Source organism: Rhagoletis pomonella, unplaced genomic scaffold (genome assembly GCF_013731165.1).
Source record: "Rhagoletis pomonella isolate Grant_MI unplaced genomic scaffold, Rhpom_1.0 Rhpom_scaffold_00002, whole genome shotgun sequence".
NCBI classification, from domain to species: domain Eukaryota; kingdom Metazoa; phylum Arthropoda; class Insecta; order Diptera; family Tephritidae; genus Rhagoletis; species Rhagoletis pomonella.
Genome location: NW_023458556.1, coordinates 16,949,677 through 16,977,186, shown reverse-complemented (window position 1 = coordinate 16,977,186; position 27,510 = coordinate 16,949,677). Strand labels below are relative to the sequence as shown.

At 36.2% G+C, this 27,510-nt stretch overlaps 1 protein-coding gene and 1 non-coding gene across 4 annotated transcripts in view; one reads left to right on the top strand and one right to left on the bottom strand.

Annotated features, from left to right (window-relative positions):
* Positions 1–27,510, bottom strand: part of LOC118733169 (double-stranded RNA-specific editase Adar) — a 180,432-nt gene that overhangs the window by 9,961 nt on the left and 142,961 nt on the right. For 2 of the 3 annotated variants that reach the window (XM_036462441.1, XM_036462442.1), the window contains exons 4-7: positions 6,681–6,981; positions 2,969–3,151; positions 2,110–2,390; positions 1,893–2,043 (exon numbers count right to left, since the gene is read on the bottom strand). In XM_036462441.1, the coding sequence (XP_036318334.1) occupies positions 1,893–2,043; positions 2,110–2,390; positions 2,969–3,151; positions 6,681–6,981 (916 nt within the window). The remainder of the gene's footprint in view (positions 1–1,892; positions 2,044–2,109; positions 2,391–2,968; positions 3,152–6,680; positions 6,982–27,510) is intronic. The other variant, XM_036462443.1, reaches the window with a different exon arrangement.
* On the top strand, positions 894–965 carry Trnae-uuc. The gene has a single exon. It is a non-coding gene; the product is annotated as a tRNA-Glu (tRNA).

The following is a 27,510-nucleotide window of genomic DNA, read 5'->3' as shown; positions in this document are numbered from 1 at the left end:
CGTGTCAAGTATCTTTGGTTTTGGCACATCTACATTATCCTTCGGTATTAAGTCGGCGCTCCTCGCCGGTCATGGTATTGGACCCCCTCTTCCAATCCATTTATTGGGATAATTATCGTCGAGCCATGCTCGTACACTTTTCCTTTAGCCAGTGTTGTTCTTTACGGCAAGAGGCATGTCCTCCATTCATTCGAGTAAATTGTTCTCTTCAGAGTTGAATGATACTAAGTAAATATGTATTCTTTATAAAAAACTGGGGTTACTTGATTATCTTTTTTATATAGGGTGATTCGAAATATATTGCTGTTGTGGGACAAAGGGTGGACCAGATGGAAAAATAATTAGAACTGAAACGTAATGATCTAAAGTCGTTTTGTTCTCCACGACTGTGTATGTGTAGTCCAGATCGAGCTACATACTTCCAAATGTAAACATATGAATACGACATCAATTTCTATCGCTTACTTCGTACACATATTTATTGTTCTGCCTGAGGTTGAAGGTGAAAGATGCCTCTTTTGCTTTTGATTATGTAAAATAGCTGATATTGGAATTTAACATTTTATTATGATAAAATGCATATAAGCAACAGAAGTGAGTTGAATGAAGCGTTTTTAAAAGTACGTTGACGCGTTAAAAAAGCAGCAGAAAAGAAAACCCGCATTTTATTGCGTGGCTCGGTGAACAATTTATAGCGCAAACAGCACCTATTTTTAGCTAATCACTGAACAACTTATGATTCAAACTATGCATATTGAGTGAATCATATAAATACAAATGGAAAGCAATAAGAATAGATCTCATATGTAGTACATATGTTTGCATGTGTAAATGTTTATGAGTAAACAATATCGCGACGTTGTGAGCCGCCAGCGCGTATATATTGTTAAGTGTCCCATATGGTCTAGTGGCTAGGATATCTGGCTTTCACCCAGAAGGCCCGGGTTCGATTCCCGGTATGGGAAGTCTTTTTTTAACTTGATTTTTTATTGGTACCGCGTTATCATAAATGTTTTCCTTCTTAAATTCTATATTAAACCATGCAATTAAAAAAAAATACATTACATATGAAAGAAAACAAACCAAAAAAAAAGTGTCTGGTAGCGAGTTTTGCATGCATTGTCGAAATTTGTAAATATGTACGAATACGAGTACTCAAATAAAGTAAGGCAAAAATAAAGGCAGTAAAATGTTGCATTATGTATAGCGAAAGCCAAATAAATGTATGTATGTATATACATTACAAAACTTGCTAGTAGCGCATCCATGCCAACATAAGTTTTTTGCAAAAATGCAGTTTTCGCAAAGAAAGATGTAAATTTTTTTTTTATGAAAGCTACTTGAAACGAATTTCTACCCTGTGTTCCTTATGCGCTTTTTTCTTTTCTTTTTTTACTCTTTTCACAACTTTTCGCGCAAAGCCTGGCACATTTGTAGAATTTCGCAGCTATAGCACAAACCGCATTCAAACAAAACTGCAAAGTTATGCAATGTGCGCTGTACAAACTAACCCAAAATAAAACTACACTACTACTTTATCAAAAAATAAAACTTACAATAATATAAGTGTATATTTTTTTTTTATATATAAATACATATATGTACATACATACAATTTGCATACGCACTTGCGTGCACATGTGCGGATGTATGTACATATATGTATTTACGATTTCAGTAGAGACTCTAAGAAGGGATTTGGTGTACGAAATAGTGGCGGCAAAGTTTATATACATAAGTACATAAAAATTAAAAAACTTTAAAATTAAATAATAAAATTGTTGTTTCTATTAAAAGGTATACATATGTATGTCTGAGTAAAATACTCCTCGTCATCTACTAGGCAAGTAAGTATTCAGTTGGACAAAAATTAAATTATCGCTTCAACATACCCTGACTGCATTGTAGATCCAATTGAGCATATAAATATTTCATTAGACAACGCCGAGAGACGATCTCAGCATGTGAATCGTTGAGCACAGCGCCAGTGACACTCATGTGTTCGCCGCTCACACATTTGGTGCCAGTGGACACGGAAATGACCTGCCAATTGGAAATTCGTAAAATTACTTTGAAATGACTATAGAAAATTTCAAAGACTGCACGCACTTTGGCTTCACTGAAATTCATATCTTCGGTCATTACAATGCCAGCCAAGACTTTGCGGCGCGAATACGATTCCTGTCCCTTGATGACCTCCATGAATTTCTCCAATACCAAGCGACCAATAGTGTCAGCGTGTATTTGTGGCAATTCCATGGACGATGTCTTATCATCGATCGGCAATGGCACATTCTTTTGTGGATGCATCATTGGGCTGTACGAAATGTTGCATAGCGAAGCTAAAGCAGCCTTGGCAGCTGCATTCTTGGCCAACTTCTTTGATGGACCTATCAATGAGCAGAGGAAAGTAAGTCATCAAAAACAAATATAAAAATATGCACATGGGTCAATCCATGTCAAATCGAACATTTTTGGTTTGAATGAATTTTGGTCAGAACTTTTCTTTTATCATATGACGAAGTTCTGCCAAAGATTTTTTTTTAAGTCTGCAAAATGCAAGATCTCACAATTTAAAGGGGTTTGCAAAACTTTTTTTTTGCAAAGTTCAAAAATTCATGTTTAACAAAACAAAAAAAAAATCAGGGTTTTTTAAGATCAGAGGCGTTGAGAAAAAAAATTTGCCACAAATTTATATACAGTTGTCGAAAAAATATTGTCAAGTTTTACCAACTAATTTTTTTGGTATTTAATTTTAGTTATTTTCTTATAAAAAAAACGAATTCTTTGACAAAGCCCGTTCGTAAAAATTTCGAGCATTTTAACAAGCTTTCTTAGAAAGATTTTCAGATTTTAAGAATGCAGTTTTGTAGTCCCTTCAATTCAAGTATAATAAAATGGTCCATTCCAACCATGGGTCGATTTAACATGGATTCACCCATTTGCATTCATCTAAATATTTACATACCTGTGCCATCGAATTTGCTATTATTCACCGTTACAGTCATTTTGAAGCGACAATTATTCTGTGCTCCATCCACTGTTGAGCAATCGAAGTGTACATCGTTGAAGAGCTCATAGAGTAGCATAACAGGTCCCTTGTCCGGCACTTTCTTCTGGCCATCCACAGTAATGGCGCTCTTATTTACATCTAACGTGGAGTACAAAAATGTGTTGAATGTTAATGATTTGTGGCGGAGAAGGCGCAGTGTATATGAAAACATATTTTCAATTAGTGCTTTATATGTATGTATGAATAACTAGCTTGGATGGAAAAGCGCAATATATGCCGATGCGCCTTGTGCGGCTGCGCGTTGATCTGTTTCATTAACTAACTCTGTCCATTGGGCAAGATTCAGGAGGGGAAACAAACTACATACTTGGTGAATTTATTGGTTAAAAAAGGTGAACAGAAAATTTTAACTCAAATTTATTTACTTGGTAAAATGAGAAGGGATTTAAAAAATAAAAACATGAAATAGTAACGAACTAAGGGTACGAACAAAAACAATTTCAAACAACACAATTTTATAATTACCTGTTTCAGAAAATATATGTATGTATTTGAATTATGTTGGCGCTAAGAATGACATCGAAATTCAAAGAGGTCAGAGTTATTTTTAAAGAGTATCAGGGACTGTAATGGTTCTGATTTTTATAAATAAAAAAAAATATTTTTTTAGCCCTTGAAATTGGCCACAACGTTTTCAGTGCCTCATTGCCTCATCTTGTTCTACGTCACCACACTACAGCAGAATACGAGGCGATCGGCCTGACTATAGGTACATACAGTACTGGTCATATCTATAACGCCCCATTTCAAAATTATATCGTTTGCCTCTTATGTTTAATTATTCATTTTTAAGAATTTTCATTTAAACTATAGCTCATTTTATAACAAAATACATATAAATCCAAGTTTTAAACAAAAAAAAAAATCAACAAATTTTTACCAAAATTTCTAACTTTTTTCTCAGAATCGCTAGATTTTTTTTTGAGTACGCAGTTTTATAGCCCATTCCATTTTAGTCTAATAATGTGATTTGATTTGATTTTTTAGAATATTTTTTTGCCGCATTTGCTTCCATATAACGAAGAAACACAATTCATTTTTATATGGAAAGAGCCCACAACACCTTCGGCGAAAAAATTCTAAAAAATCAACGGTAATTTTTAGCCACTTGAAACTTGCACATTGTTAGACTAAAATTGAATGGGCTATAAAACTGTGTACTCAAAAAAATTCTAACACTTCTAAGAAAGAGGTTTGAAATGTGGTTGAAAATTTGTTGCAATTTTTGGTAGTTTTCTACAAAGTTTTAAATTTAGATTTATAAGGGTTTTGTTAGAGAATGAACTGTGTTTTAATTAAAAATTCCTAAAAATAAATAAATGAACACGAGTGGCAAACAATATCACTTTGAAGAGGGGGTGCTATTGTATTGGCCAACACCCTATGTATTATGCCGATTTATTTTCAGTTCGATGTGACCTCTTCATGCTTCGTGTCAAAAGTTCCCCTAGATATTTCACTTCCGCGGAAAGACTTAGACTTACACCCCTAAGCAACGGAAAATTCGGACTTTTCAACTATTGTAAAAATGGACATCAAACATAATTTGTATCCTTAAAAAAAAATAATACTTGCGAAGAAAAAAAAAATACTTAGAGAATAAGACTTATGTTTGAAATAAAATTGCATCTACTTTGATTAGTTTCTGAACGAAAAAGACAACACAATGTTAAAGAAATTGTGATTAGGCGGAGCTAAATCAATTTCAGTTTGGATTACCAAGCCTGAATATTACACTTGGACAATATTTCGTTGGACCCTGTTTACAGCGTAAAACTCTGCAAGAGCCCTTTGAAATTGTTTGCCTCAGGGACCAACTAAAAGCCGATAAAAACATTTTAAATTAATTTTCTATCGGTGACTTTCCTGTCCAGCTCATCCTCCACGCAGTTTCCGACAATATCACATTGCCTCGCACCCATATAAAACTGAGTACGTAATACGGTTCACACTCAAGCGGGCCGGAAGGATAGGTCAGGCATTCACCAGGCAGCATTTACGAGCCCAAGAACCGTATTGTCGCTTGGCTATCAGAATAGATAAATATTAACCTGCCCACCTGATGGAGGGCGGAGCACACGCTGCAGCCGTTGAGAAATACACAATTTCAGTATAAACTTAATTTTAGCCTTTCTGTCATAGAATTAATTTTTATGAACCACCACGAAGTGAAACCTTTCCTCTGCGCTTAAGTAAATATCTAAGTACATAGCATTTGGCAACATCCAAGTCGGACTATGGAGAATATGGTTTCCTGAGAAAGCCTTTTAGGGTACTGGTTTTTTCTTGAGAAATTCGAAGCGCATTTAAATTCTGTACGAAAAATTAGAAAAAAATCTACATGAAGAAATAACTACATTATTTTCTCACTACCAACAACAACCACCAAATGCGAAATCGCCTTCTTAGAGACCCGTTCTTGCTGTGTTTCGCGCCTGTATAAAAGCGAATTGAAGGCTTCATGATTTTGGAACTACTTCTGAGTGGAAAAAGAACCTCCGTATAAGTACATTGTGGAAGCAACTAAGTCCGACGGGGATTTCGTACACATCACACAGAGTAAAATTATGACTTATTCGGGTATGCCCCTCCCTTTTATTTATTTTTAAATACCTTTTCCTTACACCATACCTCCCATCACACAAGAAATTCAATAAAAATTAACCGAAAATTTAAAAGTACATACCCTGCAGGGAAACCGCGGACTAGTGAATCAAATTTGTAGTTCCGTACTAGGTCTTTATCGCCAAAAAGGAACTAGTCCGATATGAACTAGATCCCCTCCAGTCCAAAATCGGCGAAAAGTGGTACTTTTAAAAAACTAATTTTTTACAGTTTTTTCACTAGAAATCTATATCTAAAGTGACGAATTTAGAAATGGTTCGGAACTATAGAAAACGGGATGCAGAACGCACTAGATCTTATTTGTCGAATTTAGAACAAGTTCGGAACTATCGAAAAAGGGATGCAGCGGGGTTTGTTTACTTTGCATAGGTGTGTGTTCGGCGGCTTTTTCGTTCAAATACGCTTCTATTCTGTGCTTCGCAGATGCTTTTTCATAGCTTGGTAATACAAAACTAGAATTTGTGTTAGCATTTCAACATCTTGGGACCGTCTGCAATCTAAGAAATAACAGCGAGCACCTCTGCAAACTCAGCTACAGCTAAAGGTATGTAAACGTACATTTCTTACAATCATTCAAACAAATTTAATTTCAAATTGAAAACACATTTCCAAAATAACTTAAAATCGCACACACGGAAGAACCAAAAAGATTGAAAAATCATGATACTTTTTTCTTTCGTCTGTCGATTTCAGAACTGGTTCGGAACTATAGAATTTGGGACTAGTTCGGAACTATCGAAAAAGGGACACTTCCTGGACATCGCCATGTTAAATTCGCCAGTTGCTTGCATGCAAAAGAGATTTATCGCGAACCAGTACTGGGTCTAAATGTACTAGAAGCGCCCCAGTTCAGAACTAGAGATTTTCCCCACAGGGTACTTTTGTAAATACAAACAATTTAAGTAGAGTACAAAAAAAATATAGAAAAATAAATAAATAAAATAAACAATAACAAACAAATAAATAAAAAACAAATACTTGCTTGTCATGCTCAATGTACAATCGGAAACCTTCATGAAGGGTGTCAGTTTTTTAACAAATTTCGCATGCCTGAACAGTGCGTCTAAAAGCGAGACTAATTCATCCGTGCTTAGTTTGTCATAATTAGCAATACCGTTTTCCAGATGCTCATCGCTAGTGAAATCAAGATTACAAGTCGGCTTCAGCGGCGTCAAGACGGCACCATCTTTAAATTGTATGAAACTGCGTAACGCCGTAGCGGCTGCCTCGATGCGGGCAATCTTCTTGCTGCGACCCTGACCCATATACTTTTGTCCATCCACCTAAAAGGAGAGAAGAAACATGAAATTAATATTGTTAATTATTCGAGATAAAATAAAAGAGTAGCTGAGATTTACATTATAGGTACATTACATAAAGGTATACACATTAGGGTGGTCCAAAAATGCACGTGGGAAAAAGTAAAGTCGGAATAGTAATGCTCGCACCTAACATACCTAAGATGCCAGTTTATCGCGGATCTGAACACTTGAGACACATTTCAGTTGTTTGTACTCGCCAAAAGAAGGGAACAATTTAAGGGATATGTGTGGACCCGCCTAGAAAAATTTTCTTTTTCCCCGTCATGACAATAGGACTATGATCGCTAAAGCGAACGCACCCGCCTAACATAACACAAAACCGGCATCTGTCATATTTCGGAAATACGTAAAATACGTAGCATAAAAACTGTAACATAATTTGAGGAGGCTGAGTGGTTAGAGGTGGATATGCTGGCTGACCATAAGAGGTCCCACATAGATGAGTATAACGTGATAGGCCCCAGTTTTTGAACGACTTGATGGACTTTTTAAAAAAATTTTAATACATATTTTGCTGTTATTGCGTCAAGGAATCCATTTCTATGGTTGCAGGAACCAAAAACTCTTCTTTTTTTTTTTGTTTTTGACTTAAAAAAAATTAAAATGCGTTTTTGGTTTAATCCGACCAAGGAAATGGATTTCTCGACGCAAGAACAGTAATGTAATATGCATTTGGAAATTTTAAAAAGTTAATACTGCAACTGGCTCTAGGTAAACAAAAAAAAATGAAAATAAATTAAAACCTTTGCTTTTTTTTGAAGCTCATTTCAGCGGTCAAGGTAATTATTTTATTTAACCAGACTATTTTTTCTGAACTCTCCATCTCAAAATCTTTAAAATATCGTCACATTTATTTCGCTATCTCTTCTCGTGATATTTGATTTTCTCCATTTTTTCGAAAATAGAACACTGTGCATTGCGCTCTGTTGGTTTTATGGGGGAAAAATACCTTTTCTAGACGTTCTCTGGTCCCGGAAATTTTCGCCGTAGTTAAGAGTAAAAGTATGTTACGCATTTGTTGGATGCCTTCAATTTGAAGCGAAATGCCTTCCTATGCAGACCTTCAATACATACATACAATATCTCGATCTTCTTCCACATTACTGCGTGTTTTGAAGAGTTTTAAAACTTTCTTTATTCTGTTATTTGAATCGATGTCAGCGCACATTGACTGCTATTTACTGTTATTCATAGCGTTTTTTGTCAGCGTACTTGTCATCGCCGCAATTAGTTGTCATGCCACATGTGTGTAGTAACCCGAACTGATAACACCAAAAATTATGGAACAAACCAGACATGAACCACCAACCACCAACTACAACCATTACAACGCTAACTTAGCGACCCCTTTCGCTTTGAATTGAAAGTGGAGGCAAACTAGCGATGTATGCAACATCATTATCGCCCACATGCCGGAAAGCTGCAACAGTAACAACAATAGCAAAAAACAACAGCATAACGCTGGCAACTTCAACCACAAAAAACAGCTTTAAAAAAAGCAACGTTAACGCGCCCGCAACACCCAACAACTTGGTGGGTTGGTGCCTGAGTTGGTAATGTGTGTGTTGTGGAGAAGATAATATTGTTTGTACGAGCGAGTGTTGAGCAGAAAATCGAATTATAATGGTGTCGTTTTTGTGTTTGCGCTCCCTCAGTCTCTTCTATAGCCTAGTTTTTCTGTTTCTGCTCTTACGAGTATGTTGTCGTTAAGGATGCTTACTTTCCGTTTTTTCGCTCGCTTTTTATCGCTTGCTTCCGCTTTTTAAAAACTCTAGTTTAAGTATGCTGCAGCGATAAGCACAAAAAAAAATATCGTTAAAATTTTAATAGATATGTAGTTGCGCGCGTGCTAGTTTTTCTAAAAAAAAAAATAATAATAATTTGTCAGTGTGAACTGGATGTGTATGTGCAAAATGTAGCAAGCATCCTGTTTTTGCTGGATTAACTTAAGTCAGTTTGATTGGTAATTACCGCAGTGCACTATGTTGTTGAACTTGCCTACATATGAACTTGCATAAGTATGTATGTATGAAGTACAAAGTGGAAAAAACTTGCTTCGCCAATTTTTCGCATGAAAGAAGGTGAAAGGTTAATAGCACTTGATAAAAAAAGCAACTGCTTTCTACATGAAAGAAACGCTTAATTGCAAGTAATGAATATTAATTGAGATGTTGAGAGAAGTTTGTAATAGCACATGTATGTATATGACGTATGTTCCAACATAGTATGCATTAAGGACGCAAAAGTGAAAATGGCTGGAAAACTTACCGACCTAAAATTGTGCTACAAAGTTGGCAAAAAGAAAAAAAACTGTTTTGAGTAGCTTTCCAATAGTTCTGGAATTCTCGAAAAGGAAAAAAGGTGTAGATATTTTTCGACAAAAAAAAAAACGAAAGGCAAATAAAAAAATTTCTGAGTAGCTTTTGAATAGTTCTAGAGTTCCTGAAAAGGAAAAAAAGCTCCTCAAAATTACGCCGAAAAAAACCTTTTTTTGTTTTCGAAAAAGTCTAAAAAGTTAAATTTTGGGAAAAAATAAAAATTATAACTGATTTGAGGAGGTTTTCAATAGTTCTAGAATACCTGAAAGGTTTGAACTTAAATTTTTTTCGAAAAATTAAACCTTTTTCGACTTTTTTTTTATTTTATTTTGTCTTTCCTTACATGAACTTTTGGTCTATTGAAAAGCTACTCACAACAGTTTTAAATTTTATTTTTTAAAATATTAAACATTTTCGACTTTTTTGAACAAAAAAAATCCTTTTTTGGGGTTATTTTGTAGAACTTTTTTTCTTTATCAGGAACTCTAGAGCTAATGTAAACCTACTGAGAATAGTTTTAATTTTTGTATGTCAAAAATTAAACTTTTTCGACTTTTTCGAAAAAAAATGTTTTTTTTCGCCTTAATTTTGCAGAACTTTTTTCCTTTTCAGGAACTCTAGAACTATTGAAAAGCAGTTTTTTATTTACCTTTTTGTGAAATGTCGTATGCTGCGGGAATGTGGCATAAACAATTAAAAAAAAAAATTGTTTGTCAGAATATCCAGTTTCTTCCCCGTTTCAAGACCTCTAGAACGATTAAAAAGCTACTCAGAACAGTTTTTTATTTGTCTTTTTGCTTTATACCGTATACTAACTTCACAGACATCTCTAAGAACATTCTCGTTTTTATGACATTCTTCAAATTTTAGTGCCATATAAAAGAACACGTACGATAAGAGGTTTCTAGATGGTGATGTTTGTGCGTCGATAGAAGGCCCCGCTTTCGATTGGCTTTTTCTTCATTTTTTTCTTATTTGTGGCTCCAACAGTTTGTCGTTGTTGCTTGGGCCAATACCAAACCACTTCGCCAATTATCTCTCTGTTGTGCTAAGTTACGCCAGCTGTCCTTCCTTAGTATAATAGGCACTTTTGATCATTCCGCGTGGCCGCGGCGAAGTCGATAAGGCTCTCTCTTTGTTCTCGGAAGTATTGCTGTGGAGGATTAATTTTCCAACTCTTAGAATAAATATATGTACCTCTTTTACACAGCCAAGTAAATTCTTCCTAGATTTGCCTCTCTCGTCCGATTTCTTATTTCTCTCAATGAAAGCGGGGCTGCAGGACTGAGCGAGCTGTCGGCTGAAGCAAGTGGTGTGTGTCAAGGTATCGGTGAAATGGTGGCTGAAGATGACGAAGGACGCAAGAAGAGTTGTAGCGGGGTTCCAATGCCATCTGACAACGGTAGTGCCAATGGTGCGAACAGAGAACTACAATCCTGACTTCCTTTAGGGTGGTAAGGCCAAAGACAACAAGAAAATGACGACGTTCCGTGCGTGCGAAGTATAAGATTATATAAGTGAGTCGCCTGGAGAAGCTTTCAACGTGGAATTTTTGGAAAAAGAAGTGGAGCTTCTCAGGTTCAAGCTACAATTGGAAAGTCAAAAGACAGTCGCAGCAGCAGAAAGGATAAAATAACTTATGGCTTACTACGGCCTTCGAGACATTGCGGCCTTAGCTAACAACTATCAATATAGTACCTTTAAAGTGAGTGCCTTAATGCTTGGCATAGTCATGCGCTTAAAGCACAGCGTAAGCAAAGTTCTCGGTGTGATGGCAAAGATATTCACAAGCCGAGAAAACATTCCGCACGCACGATACAGGATCGAGAAGGGAGTCTGGAATCTGGGCCCGAATCGCGGCCTTCAAGATCGTTTCGAACCGAATCGAATAAAATGGCAGCTGTTTTCTCCCCAATACAATTTAAATTGGCAAAGCGCACTCGCTAACGAATAACATGATCTCAAATTAAATTTCGATTCGAGTTGGGTTCGAATGACGCGATTTGGGCCAAAGAGTTGTACATAGTATACCTGCACTAAGTATTAAGTTAAGTTATTGTAAACTAAACATAAGTGTCTATAGTATAAGGAACAGAGTTATGAGTCTAGCCTTTAAGGCAAAACCGCTCCGGACGCCATCTTGTAAATAGTTAGCGGAATGAAGAAACAATCGATAGTATATTTTTGCATACAGTTGAAGCAGCATCCAAGAAATAAAGAAATGGGGCGAGCCGAGAGGAGCTGCAAGCAAAATGTTTCTTTCGTACGAGGACCGGCTAAGGTCTAACATACCTATAGAAAACTTCAAAGGATGTATGAAAAGAACTTCACATAAAACACCCAACATTCCAGCTCGCATAATAGAAGCACAGAAACTAGGCGTGACATAGTATATACATATGTACGACTATGCAGAAGCATATGAATGTAGCCTAAAAAGGAATTTTTGAACACAGAATTCTTTGCCCTAAGTTATGGGTCAAAGAAAAGCAAAAAAAAATGCGTATAAACTGTATTCTTTCTCTCTCTTCTTGACAAGGATACATAAGATTACATAGCCTTAACAGAAACACATTCGCATGAACTTACATATGTACATATGCGAGGATAAAGGCGATAGATTTCAGATGGTGTTATGGTTTTGGTATTAAAAAAAAAACACACACACACTTGCCTGCGCATTCTTCCGTCATCAAACGCTCTTCTTCTTCTTCTTTCTTTTATGCAAAAACAAGTGGTATCAAGTGCTGGGTAGGCCTGGTCGATGGAAGTTAAGCTGGAGAAAAACTACCAGCCAGCAGTTGGCAGAGAGAGAGAGTTGAAGCGAAACCATTTAGTCAATGGGCTGGACAAACAAATGCGTGCACATGTGTTTACTTAATAGGTTTACTTACGCGTTGGAGTGTCTGGATGTGGTACACACGTGCTGTGAGTATATGCGCACAGTAACTTTTTATTCAATGCTGCAGGCTGCAATGGCTGTAGGTCACTTCCACAATCCCGAATGAAAGAGCGAATACATTTGAGCACATGCAAATACACTTACAGAAATGTAAATACATACATATGTATGTATATTAGACCATACCACCTTGCACGAAAACAAAAAAAAGTTCGCCGTGCACCTCTGAGTCTAAGTATTTTTGCGATGCAATTTCGAAAAAAAAATATAATTATTTTTTTGCTGAACCTAAGGAGTCCTTTTCACATTTTTCGGTGACAACTAACTTCGGCAATAAAAGTATTTTTTGAATTAGTTCTACTGGAAGTATTCTCTTAGCAAAAGTTGCAATGATTTTTGATGATCTTTAATTTACTGACATTAGGGTGGTAGGAAACGAGATCTGGAGGGTAAGTACTAGAAGGCATGGGCGTATCCAGGTAGGGACAGGGGGGTGCTCGAGCCCCCCTAACTTTCAAATTTTCCTTATATATAAATAAAATAGTACCCTGAAATGCCAGCTTAATAGGGTCGAGCCCCCCCCCCCCTAAATTTCATTCTGGCTACGCCGATGCTAGAAGGGGTTATTTAAGGTCAATGAACTATGAAACGAAAAAAGGCCTCCTGGAGACAAAAACATCGGCATCTCATACTTTAAGATCCAACTGTAAATGCCGAAGAGAAAATGAGAAATGATGTAAATTCGACGCCTACGTTCGACAAAAAAGAATTTTGACTCAGGGTTGTATGGCGAACTTTTTTCCCGAAACAGTCTAATGTACGCACATACATATGTGTGTATGTGTTTCCACAGACGGTCATACATACACACGTGCACGCCCACGCATACATATGCCAGCCATACGGCATTGTTGGAAAAAAGCCATTTCCGCATACTGTGCTGTGAGGACATCACAGCGCATGAATGGTTGAAAAGAAATAGCGCAGCACGAAATGAGTTTGTTTTTGTTTGTTTATTTACATTGGCTTTACTTTTGCCATGCGATACGCAAGAATAAACATAGGAAAAACAACAAATGTAGGGATGCAGAAGGAGATGTTGAAGGCATAGATTTGTCTGCATAGCCGCAAGTTTTTTTCCCTTGGCTTTGTTGCGATTGACTTGGTTGCGAGCGGTGAAAAAAATACGAAATTAAGCTACTTTTATTTTTATCTTTTATTTAAGTATTCTTTAGTTTTGCTTTTGCTGTGCCTTTTTTCTACTTGTTTACGTAGATGAAGTGTCTTGTAAGTTGAGTTGTAAGATTAATGTTGAACTGGATTAGAATGTCGCATGAATGTTTGCATATTCGCACGACTTTTCTTAGATACATTGTGATACCCAAGCAGGACTTATCCGCTTCCTCATTTGGCGGAATACGACTGTGTCGTCGCGGGACCCAGTAAAGGTTGGATATGTGCTGTCGAAGAGATTGTAGGAATCTCCTTATTCCTTATTGCATATTGAGCAGGGATGGAAGTGTTATTCGTTTTTTTTAATATCCGTATAATCCGAATATTCGCATATCTCATTAAAAAATCCGAATCTCCGGATATTAACCGAATATACGTATAAAAAAATTACTGGATACGCATAACAACCGAATGTCCGGCTAACGAAAGAGAACGAATACTAAACAGATACCTGGATTTTATCCGTACTTACGAATATCCGAACGGATATAAGCATATCCGAATATACGTTTAGTCCCAGCCCTAATAGCGAGTTCGTCGTTACCGAATTCAGCACCTCGATAGAAACTTGCATGTCAACAACGAAGGCAAGTTTTTATGGAGCAAGATCCATAATGCTTACCAGTTTCATCGCCCTGCTAATTGCAGATGTCTTTGCCTGAAATAAGCTGCAGTCTATAGGACTCTCACAAAGACAGTTTCTGGGAAGAGACAACCAATTATGCTCCAATCATTTCGGAGCAAATTGTAAAGACCGCGATGTCGTCATTGCTTAGCTCGATATTAAGCTCCCACTTCTGACTGAAAAATGGTTTTTTATAGTTGAGGTCAAAGTTAACTTCCCTTATCTGATAATCGCAACTTCTCTCACCATGCTTATAGGACTGGAATCCAGACTTTTCCAATAGTACTCTTGGAGGAGTAGACCTCATTTTGTGCTTTTTTTCTGTGCCCGCTTTTCAGTACTCCTGTTCCAGAAAAGATTCTACAACAACCCTCAAAAGTTTTCCCTCTTTTGAAAAATTTAAGATTTCTGACACTCAGTAATGGAGTTTGAAAGTTGTCTGTCTTATGCCGCTCTTTGACCAGAAGCAGTTCAGTTTTGGAAGGATTAACCCTGAGCCCATTTCATAACAGAGAATACAAAATTTTGTGATGAAAAGTACCTTCTGTAGCTGGTTTTCTTTAATTCAACGATTCCTAAGGATCCATAATTGCTGACGCATATTGAGCATCGCTGAAATTTTTGGAAGTAAAACAGCGCGTGATTCGTAAATTCAAAACTGTCTAGCATCTTGAGAAGAAACGAAGATGGCTCAGAAATATGTATGTTGTAGTGTTGTGAGCCGTTCCCTGATTTAGGTATGACGACCACTCTTACCTCCCTCCATAACTGTGGGGTTTATAGCTATGGAGGAGACTGGATCTATAAATTATCATTAGCCAAGGATTTGTGGCAGTATGGCTGCAACGATTCTATCTGAATACGGAAACTTTCGTTTGTTCGGGAGCTCGCCGATAAGTAATAGGCGCTGCTGTGACGAGATGACCTGTCTCCTCTATATTGTCACATCGAGGAATGTGGAAAATTAAATGGAAGTTCTAATGTTTAAAGACTTTTCTAGAAAACTTTGAGGAATACGACTCCCAGGAAGACATTTTCTCAAAGCGCGGCTTTCAAGCTTAATTCGAAGCCGTCACAAAATTTGAAACCTGACGGCTTCTTTGCATACCTTATCTCTAGAACGCACATAAACTACGACGTTATGCCACCCAGTCGACCGCATTCATCATAAACTTCGAGTTATTAAAATCTGGCGTCCACCACTTTGTAAGTTGTTGCTTGGGAGCTTCGTTCTGGCTCCGAACATTTGCTAAGATAGCTTGTAAAGTTGCTGCTAAGTTTACCTACTGCGTATCAGGAAGAGACGTTTCCAACAGTTGAATCTGTTCAGGTCCGAAATCAGCTATGCAAGCAAAAAATCACGTCGCGGGAAATAAATATCAACAAGGAAAGCATATCACATAACATAAAATGTCAGTGATCCGTTTCACGAATTCTCAACGAGGACCAAATGTACAAGAACATGTCGAAACTCGCGATGAACAGCTAGCGCAACTTCGCGAAGGAGAGGGAGGGGCAATTGGCAAAGTTTTTTGATCTCGTCAATGAGTTGTATTGCCAAATAAGAGTACGAAAAAATTCTAGGTGAACAAAAAAAAAATACCGAATTTTCAATACCTCAAAAAATCATGCGCCCTTTTTATTCCCACTAGTTGATGCTTTAGCGTTTTTCAGTTTTTAATTTCCCAAAAATATATGCCCTTTTTTTGAACTACGAAAAGTTTATGTCCAGCTTTAATTTACCAAAAGAGCGTCCAAGCTTTTGATAAAAAAAAATTATTTAATGTTTTTGGCTTGCAAAAATTGTATGCTAAATTTTCCAATAAAAAAAAAAATTATGCCCATTTTTTTCTCCAAAAGTTTATGTCCAGTTTCTAATTTACCACAAATTCATGCCCAGTTTTTGAGCTTAAAAAAAGTTCATTTTTTAAATTGTAAAACTCGTATGCCCAGTTTTAGATGACTAAACAAAACATATATGCCCAGTTTTTAAATGGCCAAAAATGTATGTCGCTTCCTCCCAAAAGCTTATGTGTAGTTTTTAATTTACCAGAAAAGTTTTTGAGTTTCAAAAGATGCGTATCCAGTGAATCCTGCTTTGTCCAAAAGAATGTATGCCCAATTTTTAAATTACCAAAAATATCTTCAATTTATGAATTTACCAAAAATTTATGTCCAGTTTTTAAACTGCCAAAAGAATTGCGGAGGGTTTTTAAGTCACTAAAAATGTATGCACAGTTTTGTAACTACCAAAAATTTAAATCTGGTTCTTTAATTACCAAAAATTGTTATTGCGCCTAAATTAGCCAAAATTTATGTGCAGTTTTTTATTTTCTTAAAATGTATGCCCAATTTTTAGATTACCAAATATATATGCTCAACTTTTAAATTAGCAAAAATGTACGCTCAGTCTTTAAATTGTTTACCAAAAAATTATGTTAAGTTTTTAAATAACCAAAAATATGCACAGCTTCAGAATTGCCTAATTTATGATTAAATTTTTACTTTCAAGCGTTCATAAATCTCTAATAACTACATACATACGAATACATATACATGATGACCAAAGCCCAAACAAATATCTGAATAACTTCATTTTTTCTCAGTTCCACTGTTCCTATAACTGTTGTATTTTATTTCGCCTTTTACAACTAACTACTATCTTCATCTGTATGTAGGAGAGAGTTCAAATATGAGACAGACAATTTAGTACTCTAATTTGCTTTCAATTCATTTAATCGTCGTATCAATTAAAACAACTAACTACTTTCGCTATTTGATTAGAATCAAAGTAGGTATTTGGTTAAACCTGTCGGCGCTGTAAGGCTTTCTGCACATTGGTCGTCTAATCATAGTTGCTTCATCGTCACAATCATGATGCAACGATTATATGACGACTACACTTTCGCACACTCGGTCGTGATATTGCAATTCATTTGGCGTCTAAAAATTCACTTGGAGCAGGTATTTCTTGTTTTTCTAGTTGATATTTTCGCGAAATATTTACAAAAACCTGCAATTTTTAAAATATAGACTGTGCTGCAACAATTCTAGACATAATTTTTCAGTAATATCTCCTTTTCTTTTCCTGAAGTGTGCTTTGTGCATGCACACAGAGACTTTTAACAATTTCGTCATATTTTATAGTTAAAGCGCTCATATTTATTGTATCTTAATGCAATTATCCACTTTTTAATAATTTCCACAGATTTTATGCAAAAAATACTAATTTTTATGCAAATATTAACTTATTCACTAATTTTTCCCCATAAAATGTAAACAAACAATGCGTGCACAACGATTAGCAAACGACAGTGCCGTACTTATCCGTTTCTGCATCTTCTACGATTTGCCGATAACTAGCCGATAACGACAAGTGTGCAGATCTCCTCTGAAATGCATGTGCTCGGCTCAAAATTTCAGGGCGAGACGATAACGCAACTATGATTGGACGACAAGTGTGCAGATAGCCTAAAACTTCTCCATGCCCTTAGCTGCAGTAGTCAGTCAGTCTGCTTCAGAGTTCACAGCGCAAATCGGAGTAAGCAAATCAATGCTACGAGTATTAGATTTTATTTTTTTTTCGAACCAATTTAAAATTACAATAGCCACACAAATGGTCAAGCGTTTGTTTGACTTTTCTGGCACCACCCCACCTTGCTTTCTATGGATGTTTTTTCAACGCCCACTTTGCCAAACAAATGAAATGTAAATACATACTCATGCAAATACACAAACTGCTGCACATTGCCCACTGTGGCGCAATGAATTTGCTGTAGTATTTTTGTTTGACAAGCACTTTGTTGCAACATTAGAGCAATCAGGCTGAACCGCCACGGCCAATGGGGCAGCCGCGAGTTGGGCAGTTGGGTAACTTTTTTTCTGGATTTTCTGCTCTTCTATAAGCCCCTCTCATCATTCTATTGCAAGCACGCATATGTGTGTGGGAATGTGTGGGAATGTGTGTGTGTGTGTGTGCGTGTGTCAGTGGAACAGTTTGTGTAGCACTTGACGATATTTGTGTGCAAATATTTGAAATTTTAACTCTAGGGAAAATTAAAAGCGTGTGTACTTATTTGTGAAAGTGTGGCAGAGAACTTTTTGCATGAAATGAACAAAAAATGTATGGGGATCGTAAAAAAAAATGTGTTAAAGACAATTTAAATGTTTGCAAAATGAATATTAAAATCGCTTGAGAAAGTGCAGAAAAAATTCAAAGAAATTTAGTATAAAAAAAATATATTCGACGAGACGCGTTCTATTTTCCCTAAATGGACTTCCAGTGTCCAATACTTGGAATTTCCATTAATTTTGACTTACTCTCAGCGCACAAAACTCGTCTCTTTTTATGAACGCTCAGCTCAGGCGCACAGCTAACAATTGACCTATTCTTTTCCAGCCGGTGCTGCCGCATCGCCATTGTCCTAACTTGGTATGGCCACGTGAATTTAATCAACCCTTTGGTGGTGGTGGCGGTGTGGCGAGTTGCCAACAAAAGCCAAAACTGCAACAGCTGCACTGCTCACTGATGAAGAGTAGCAACACATTTTAGGCGCAGAGTGAAGCAGCCTCAGCATCTGTGTTTTGTCATTTGCCAATACCACAGGGATATGTACACTACCCTAAATGACATGATTTTCACAAAATGCAGTAAATAAAGTACGATATTGTGCTGCGAGTGCAATAACACACACACACACACACACAGACACATTTACACACATACATATAATGTAATGAAGCCCCAAAAAACGAGGTCTACCAAATTTATCGTCATTATTTAACACCTGCAACGCGCTGTGGATTACCGCAATGAGACCGAATTTTGTAAAGTATGTACATACAAAAGCGGCTGTGCTTACGTCACATAAAGTAGTGCAATCTATTTGGCAGTAAACTGGCAATGTAACTGCAAAAAAAAAAATAAAAATAAATAGAAACAGCTAAAATTGGCACAATGGTTGCCAACCCCATATTTATGCTCTTTCGCCTTGCCGCATTTGCATAGCAAACGGAGAGCGCTGGAATCATTGCGGAAAGTACGTCGCTGTGGTACTGGCATTTTTTACTGAACTACTTTGAAAGCAAAAGAAAAAATTTAATCCTTTTGCGCCGACACAAAGGTAACTACATTTGGCAGGAAAGTAGCCAAATAAGGAGGGGAGAGAATAATGCAGAACGGAAATAGTAGAAAACGAAATCATCTCTATATAGTGGTGTATCCTCTGAGAGAAAAGAGCAAGGTTTTCTCGGAATTCTCAAAAAAGAAATGATGAAAAGTAGGCATCACAAAAGGTGGCATGCCCAGCTTGACGCCAAGAATATTAATGGTAAATGTTTGATGTTATTATAAAACAATATTTATCATAAGGAATTAAGCATATTCGAGGGTGTCATGTACCAAATTGTGGGTAGTCACATAGAATATGCTCTGTAATTTCATCCACCAAACCACACAAAACCTGCAGTCCATACCTACAGAGAGAGCCACATTTTATTCAAATAAATACACTGAGAAAAGAGTTTAGTTACGTCAACCAAATATGTTTATATCAACACATGATTTGGTTATAGTTACACTGTTTGGTTATAGTTACCAAATCATGTGTTGAGATAAATATATTTGGCTGACTTTTTTCTGAGTGTAGTACCTTAACTTGCAGTGCCAGTGAGAGTTCTAAGACCGTCACAGAAAAGTTCAAGGTGTCTTTTGGGGGCTCCTCCTGGAAGTAGTTAGGAATATGTCTGATTACCTCATTCCCGTTGACTTCCACCAGTAGCCAGCAATCTGAGATTCTTCCCAGTTCCTAAGTAGTTCTGCAGTATATCCTTTAGATGTACCGCAGAAAGACTCAGTACCATGCAAGCGCATTAAAGCTCCCCGTTTTGTGAGACACGTCAGCCATTTCGTTGCCTTCAAACCCTTTATGTCCGCCACAGCGTTTCCTTGTTGTGGACTTCCAAATGGTTCGAAATAGTTTCACAACTGCCTGCCTATTCGACATAATATTTTTTTTTTACCCCATTTCTCTTCTTTTTTTTTGACTTTTCAAAATTATTTCATTTTTGAATTTAATTCAGACTTATTTTAAGCTACATTCCCTATTGGCTTTTCGAATGACAATTTCACTTTCACGCAGTTGATTTTCAATATACATAAGTATGTATGTAGCTATTTACCTCGTATATTTTCACATATGAATACTCGTTCCTACATATGAATTGAGCAAGTATGCACGGATCTTGGATCCTAAAAAAAGAGACATTAAACACAGCAGTCGCAATGCGGAAAAGCCACAAAACGTTTAAAGCAAAAAATATAAATAAAATTCCGCATGGCTCGCGGAAAGTAGACAAAAGCTACAACAACAAACAAATGGCCGGAGGCGGAAATAGGAGGCAATACGTAAAAATGGTATTTGCTCCCAACGCAAAAGCCACGAGTGCCACAAATATCCATAAAATGCACGTGTTGGTAAATATTCGTTTACTGGTAGGTACGCAGGTACAGAACCGAAGCTGAAACGTAACGGAAATGCATTTGCTGCAAATTCCATATGCGAATTTGTATGTAGATACATATGTATGTATCTATGTATGTATATAAAGCGGTAGAATTATGTAAGTACTATATATGGATATGCAAATGTGTGTGTAGTGCGTGAAAGCAACGAATGAATGGATGGCTAAAGGGTAGCAGCGCAACGTCAACGCCGTTGCCATTCATAAATCAAACGGAAGTGTGGAATTAAAAACGATAGCGCCTAGCGACCGTAACACGAATCGGAACCACAAGCGACGCACGGTCTAATAGGAGGGAAACAAAAAAATATGTGGCAGTGGTTGAAAGAGCTTTCCAAACTTTTCATGCAATGCCATGTGCGTACACAAACACATATGTAATTATAATCGTATAAGTAAGGACGGGTGTACATATGTATGTAAGTATTACGCTGCTTATGAATTACGGCACTTAAAAGTACACATCGTTTGTCGCCATTTGCGTCGGTTACAGCCATTTCGCGAATTATGGCGAAATTATGAAACCAAGCCATGCCAAGCAGAAATCCCGGCGGGGACTGAAACCTTTATAATGTATCACTGGTTTTAAGTGACAAAAATGATGTAGATTTCTGAAAAAATCGCAGCTTCCAAACTGAAGCCTTGCCTTTCGTAAGTCAGTTATCAATGCTGGCAAATACATATCTTTCTTGAAATAAATGCTAGCACAGTAAGTTTTCTAAAAATTAAATTAAATATATATATTTTTTTAAACAATAAAAACGTGAAACTATATTAAAATTAAATAAAAAAAATAAACAAAATAAGTTTATAAAGATTAAATTTAATTAAATTAAATTAAAAGTATTTGTTCTTCTTAAAACAATAACATCTAAAAATTTAAATAAAATTAAATTAATAAATTAGAAGAAATTTAAAAAATATTTATTAAAAGATTAAAAATAAGTTCCTAAAAATGAAATGAAATCAAAAAAATATATTTTTTTCTTTTTATAACAATAAAATCTAAAAAATAAAAAAAATTACAAAAATAAAAATAAAACAAGTTTTTAAAAAAATTAAAGGAAATAAAAAAATATTTTTCAGTTTTAAAGCAATAAAGTCTAAAAACTAAATTAAAAAAGAAAAAATAAATAAATTAAGAAAAAAAGTACATAGAATAAGTTTCTAAAATTTTAATTATCTATATTATATATTTCTTCTAAAAACAACAAAATTAAAAAAAAAATTTAAAATAAGTTAAAAAAATAATTCGCTGCGCGAGAATTTGAATTTCGGATCTCTCAAGTGCTTTGCTAAATCGGCCATTGGGAATGTTGGACCAGCTCGAGCAATATTATATACATAATACATAGGTACATCCCCATTTTGAACGTTCTCATAAGCTTTCTGTCAAAAGAGCATTTCACCACTAAAGTTGGCAAGGGAGCTTTTTTGTAAGTCTATCGTGCGAGAATAAACAAAATCGTTCAATCTATCTTGCTTACCGTTTTTGTCTTACAAAATACTTGCAACTATGTTAGCCATAAATACCGTTAGGCGTTTTTGACCATTTAATAAATAATTATAATAAATATTAGCTATCGTAATTTGTACTGAAAATCAAGTTTTCTCAGCAGGGAGCGCACATGTGTATCGTAAATTTAGTTAATCCACTTTGGAATAATTTTGCAGAGCTTTCCTCCGCTTCACAGGGCACAGCACGCACTCTTCTCCACTCCACTGATTTTATTTCTGGAGTCCTGCGGATTCCTATTAGCAGCTTTATGACATTGTTTGCAAATAGTTTTGATTGGGTATAAGCGTTAATCGTTGGTGAATTTCGAATATAGCGCGTGTAAATGTGGGGGCATGTGTATGTATGAATGTGTATTGTGCACGTGTCGTACCAGTTAAGTGATAAGATTAAGTATGAATGTGTATTGTGCACGTGTCGTACCAGTTAAGTGATAAGATTAAGTGTTGGCGACGAAATTCGGTTGCAGAGCCATGCGCGTGTGGCAAAGTTTGGAAATATTTTAGGCAAATTTTGTTAAGATATGTAAAACACAGATTATTCATTTGGTGGTATCGAAACCGCAGGGTTGTTGGCAGCCATTAAACTTTTTGTAGCTGTCAAATGCATCGGGTGATTTTAGTAAATACTCTGGGGCTCCGACGTTCAGTGTTCTATTTTGGAAAAAAGAAAAAAAATCAAATATCTCGAGCACTAGAAGAGAAAGCGAAATAATGGAATTTCAAAGCTTTGGGATGGAGAATTGAGGAATAAGAGGACATTCCGACTCTGCGATACCACCTATTCGGTGTCAATGAAATCGAAGTTGGTTGTGGATCGTTAAATTCCCATAGAGTAGCCTGATGTCATTTCTGTTTAATTGAATGGCATCCGATTTATTCAGAGTGTAGTTGAAATGCCTGGCCTGTCTATAGCCATTCACCGAATGCCAGTACTTTATTGCGTTCAGAGTTTACCCACTCAGTAATTATGCTTCTGGAAGAGGACCAACTCAGACCACAGAATTATTCCAGTATGCAGTAGAAAGGTGCTCTTCAAACACTTTTCAATGTGGGCCAGGGCCATCTGCCCATGGGAGCTGCAATTCCTTAGACACCCGCACCTGCTTTGTCTTCCCCATCCTTGAGCCGTCCGCGCACCAATGTACATAGGACAGGGGACACATTTGCCCAATTTTTGCGATCACTTGCAACTTTCAGCCAAAGTAGATCTCTTTAGTTATAGAATAAAATTTCTTTGTTCAGCAGAAACAGTCGTTAGTTGGATGGTACAAGTTACAGCTTGTCTGTGTTTGCTGTTTCTTGAATAAAAATATTTAAGTATAAAGAGGAGCCAACCCTAAAAGCGACTAAAGAGCCGCAGTACTAGAGTAGTTATTTGTCCAGTGACAGCGAGGCATGCTAATCGTTGCAGATTATTGAGACGTAGTAGAAAGACGATCATGCAGTAAAGCCACTCTATTAGCCTAGAGCTCAGTACCCATGTTCTTCCAAAGTATTATACAGGCCCCGGTTGTTCCTAATGTGGAGTTCTAACAGTCGCTCTAATGATAGGTCTAAATGATTTAGCTGAGTCAAGAGGCCTGTATCCACCTTTGGATCAATAAAAGCCTTTATTGATATTGAATTTCAAAATTCAAAACCATTGACTATTAAGTTGTAGTGAAATGTTCAGTGAAATTAAAGTTTAGTGCAGTGTACTCAACTCTGACATAAATACACTCATGTGAATAATAATAGGGCACAACATTTTGACCCGTTTTGACTATTTTTCATTTGTTTGTTGAAAGTTTGTTTTTTATAAAAAACAGCTTATTATCTAACAAAAACCATATACATATGTATGTAAGTCTAAATTTCCAACTTTGAAGAAAAATTAACAAAATTTTACAACTCCAACAAAGTTTTTATTAAGAATTTAAAGAAATTATTTGCAATATTATGACTTTTACTTTTCCGTTTTTTTATCAACTGTGGCCATGACTTTTTCCACCTGCCTCCATATAATCGAAACACTGTGCGGTGTCATGCACTTTCTCTCATACAAAGTATGTTCGACAATTTTTTTTTGTATGAAAGAAAATAATCTTTTTTTTTTTATATGGAAGAAAACCGCAACATCTTCGTCAAAAAAAAACTCTAAAAATCAACGGAAATTTGTAGCCACTTCAAACTTCCACATTATTGCAATAAAATTGAATGGAATAAAAAAAAAGCTGTATACTCAAAAATGATCTAACACTTTCGAGAAAAAAGTTTGAAATTTGGGTGCAAATTTTTTGAATTTTTTTTTTAGTTTTCTAAATACTTTTAAACTTGGGTTTATATGGGCTTTGTTAGGGAATGAACCGTATTTTACTTGAAGATTCTTAAAAATAAATAAATAAATATAAGTGGCAAAGAATATCACTTTGAAAAGGGGGTGCTATTGTATTGACCGATACTGTACATCCACACACACGCTTCACATATGTACGTACATATATATGTCAAGTGCATTTTGCAATTTGCTTTCAAAATTCGGTTTCATTCAGGCACAAGTGTGTGGTTTGCGAAATACTGGCATGCTTGACGTGCTTGACATTTTCATCGCATGCTATCACTTCATTCATTATCAATTTGCAAAACTGAAAAAAAATGCAAATGAAGTATTTCGTACATTTAAATTCGAATATGTGTAATTAACATTTTTTTTTATTTTCCCGCGACACCAATCAACACGCCAGCTATTTAATTTATATTTAACGCCTTGACAGCGAATGCCACGTAGAGGAGAAAATTGAGCGAATAAAGCAGCTCTTTTTTGACATTATTGTAATCGAAATACATTAATTGAAAGGCAAGAGAATGCTGGTGGGAGGGATTGAGAGCCAACAACTGCGAGTGTTAAACAGCAATAGCAGCAAAAACCAGAATCCAAAATAATAAAAAATACACAAAGCGAAAGCAAACTCAGAAGTCAGCTAGCAAACTGACAGACAGACAGATTATCAAAGAAATATTTTGAAAGCCATCAAAATAATGGGTTTAATTTTCGAAAATCCTTGGCTCTAATTGTGACGGAGGTCAGTGAGTTACGAATATTCAAAAGCTCGAGCTCGATCTTTCCAAAATTAGTTGCCGCAGAAGCGATTGCTTGCATACAAGCAATGACCGCATTAAACGGTTGACATATTTATGTAAATGAAAGTATTTATTTTTGAGTTAGTGTGATTGTCTATGCTACAACAATAACGCGGCGGTATAATTTCCCTCAAAATAAGCAGCTTACGTCTTTCGAGTTGCTATGAAGCCAAGCGCGGCCGTAGCGCACATTGTGTTCGGGTAAGACTAAAAACGCATAATACAAGGACATTTATGAAAATCACACTCCCCAACCAACACAAACCACACACACACACGCGTGCATACGCATACAGCCAAATAAAAAAGGCTTTGCTGCGCTTTGCAATACAGGCCACCAAGCTGAAAACGTGCAACTAACCGTTCGCACAATAAGCCAAGCCAAAATACAATGTGCCTGCGAAGCTGTGTTTGCAAACCGGCCAGTTCTTTTCGAGTCACAAAGCCCAGCTGGCTGCTGCCTGCTGGCTGCAGTAGTTAAAAGAGTGCACGAAAAAAAATTTAAACAAATGAAAAATGTCGGTCGCCATTTTTGGGCAAGTAGCAGCGCCGCTGTTGCCAACATTGAGTTGGGTTGGCTTGGGTTTGCGTAGAGTGGGGGCCAGGTTCACGTGAGCCAACAACAATGGCTGCCAAGTCAGTGGAAAAATTAAGCGAACACTCGAGTTTTGTAAGTATCTATGAGCGTATGTAAGCGATGTTGGCATGGTGTAATTAATTGGACATAAAATTTACATGGCAACATGTAAACTAAAATATTAATTAAGAAGATAAGAAAAAAAAAATGCCGTAAATGGCACGTAAAAAGCATGAATAAGTATGAAATTTAATGTAAATGAGAATAAAAGCGAAAACCATGACACTGGGGAAATGCGAAATTAAATTGCTCCAGAAAAAAGGGAGTGATACAGATATTAGCTATTCTTGTTTGGGCTTTAAATATTTTAATGATAACTGGTTTGGGGCGTTCTCTTAGGTAGATTCTTTGTAATTAATGTTTTGTTTAATAATCAGGGGCAGGTTTTGCAATTCACTTCCGAGTGAATTTTTATCTAATTCGCTGTGAATTCAAATTTGCATGGGTTGAAATTCGTTCGGAAGTGAATGGCATAGCCTCGCTGAATAACAATATTACGGCGTTAACACTTTTGCTAAGTTTTTGGCCGTGCTTCTGCTCCAATGGTGTGTGTGCGCGTCTTGAGGGACCTACCGCATGGCAAATGGATTCTATGAGAAGCTTTTTCAAGGCAAAAATAAATACACTCGGAGGATTGCCACTGGCTGTCGAGGGGCGACCGCTGTTTAGAAAAACCTTGGCCTTTAATTTTTTTTTTTTTTCAATTCTGGTTCAAACATGGATCGAACTTTGGTGCTACGGAGTGGTGGAACGCACCTCTAACCACTCTGCCATATAAATTCATAGTGAAACGGGGAGTAAGTAGGTTCGAGAATAGGAATGGGTTGGGTATCCCTAATCCGGCTTATGCAGGATATTTATGAAATCCGTCGATATTTCCAAATTTTAAATACAGAACTTTTAATTTGAAAACCTTCTTTAGAAAAAAAAAATGTATTTTATTAATTTAATAAAATAAAATTGTCATACTTCGTTGCCAGTTTAAAAAAGTTGGGAAATTCTTTGCAAATTTGCTCCCACCAAATTAAAGGGCTTCTTATCTGGGTATAGTTAAATAACTCGCCGGTTTTTTTCTTGTAAGTATGTAAATACCTAAAATTTTTATCTTCTCCCATATGAATTTTCACCCTTTTTCCATTTATTCTAAAAACACTCAGACAAAAAATTACAAACTTTATATGGCCATAAAAAATTAATATGACCGTAAAAATTTACCTGAGCATGCAAAGAGATTTCATTATATATGGGTCTAGGGGTTTCATCCTGAGTTAGATTCATTTCGTCCCCAGACAATGACCGTGAAACTGTTACAAAAACTGGCCCCTGATGGTGCTTAATCACCAAAAGTCGAAAAAAGTACATCGTCGTAAGTTGTAAACACAAATCCAACGAAAAGAAAACGATTTTTTATAACTAAATATTCCTTTTCTTGTCTACTTGAAGCTTTAAAGAATACCTATAAACAGAAGCACAAAAGTATACATACGGAGAATTTTTCACAATGTATGATTTTTTTTTCTGATTTCCTTTCGCTAAACTCAATACAAGTTTTATAAAATTTTTCAGAATTTTTTTTTTTTGAGTTTGTATCAAATTCTAGCATAATAAAGTGCAA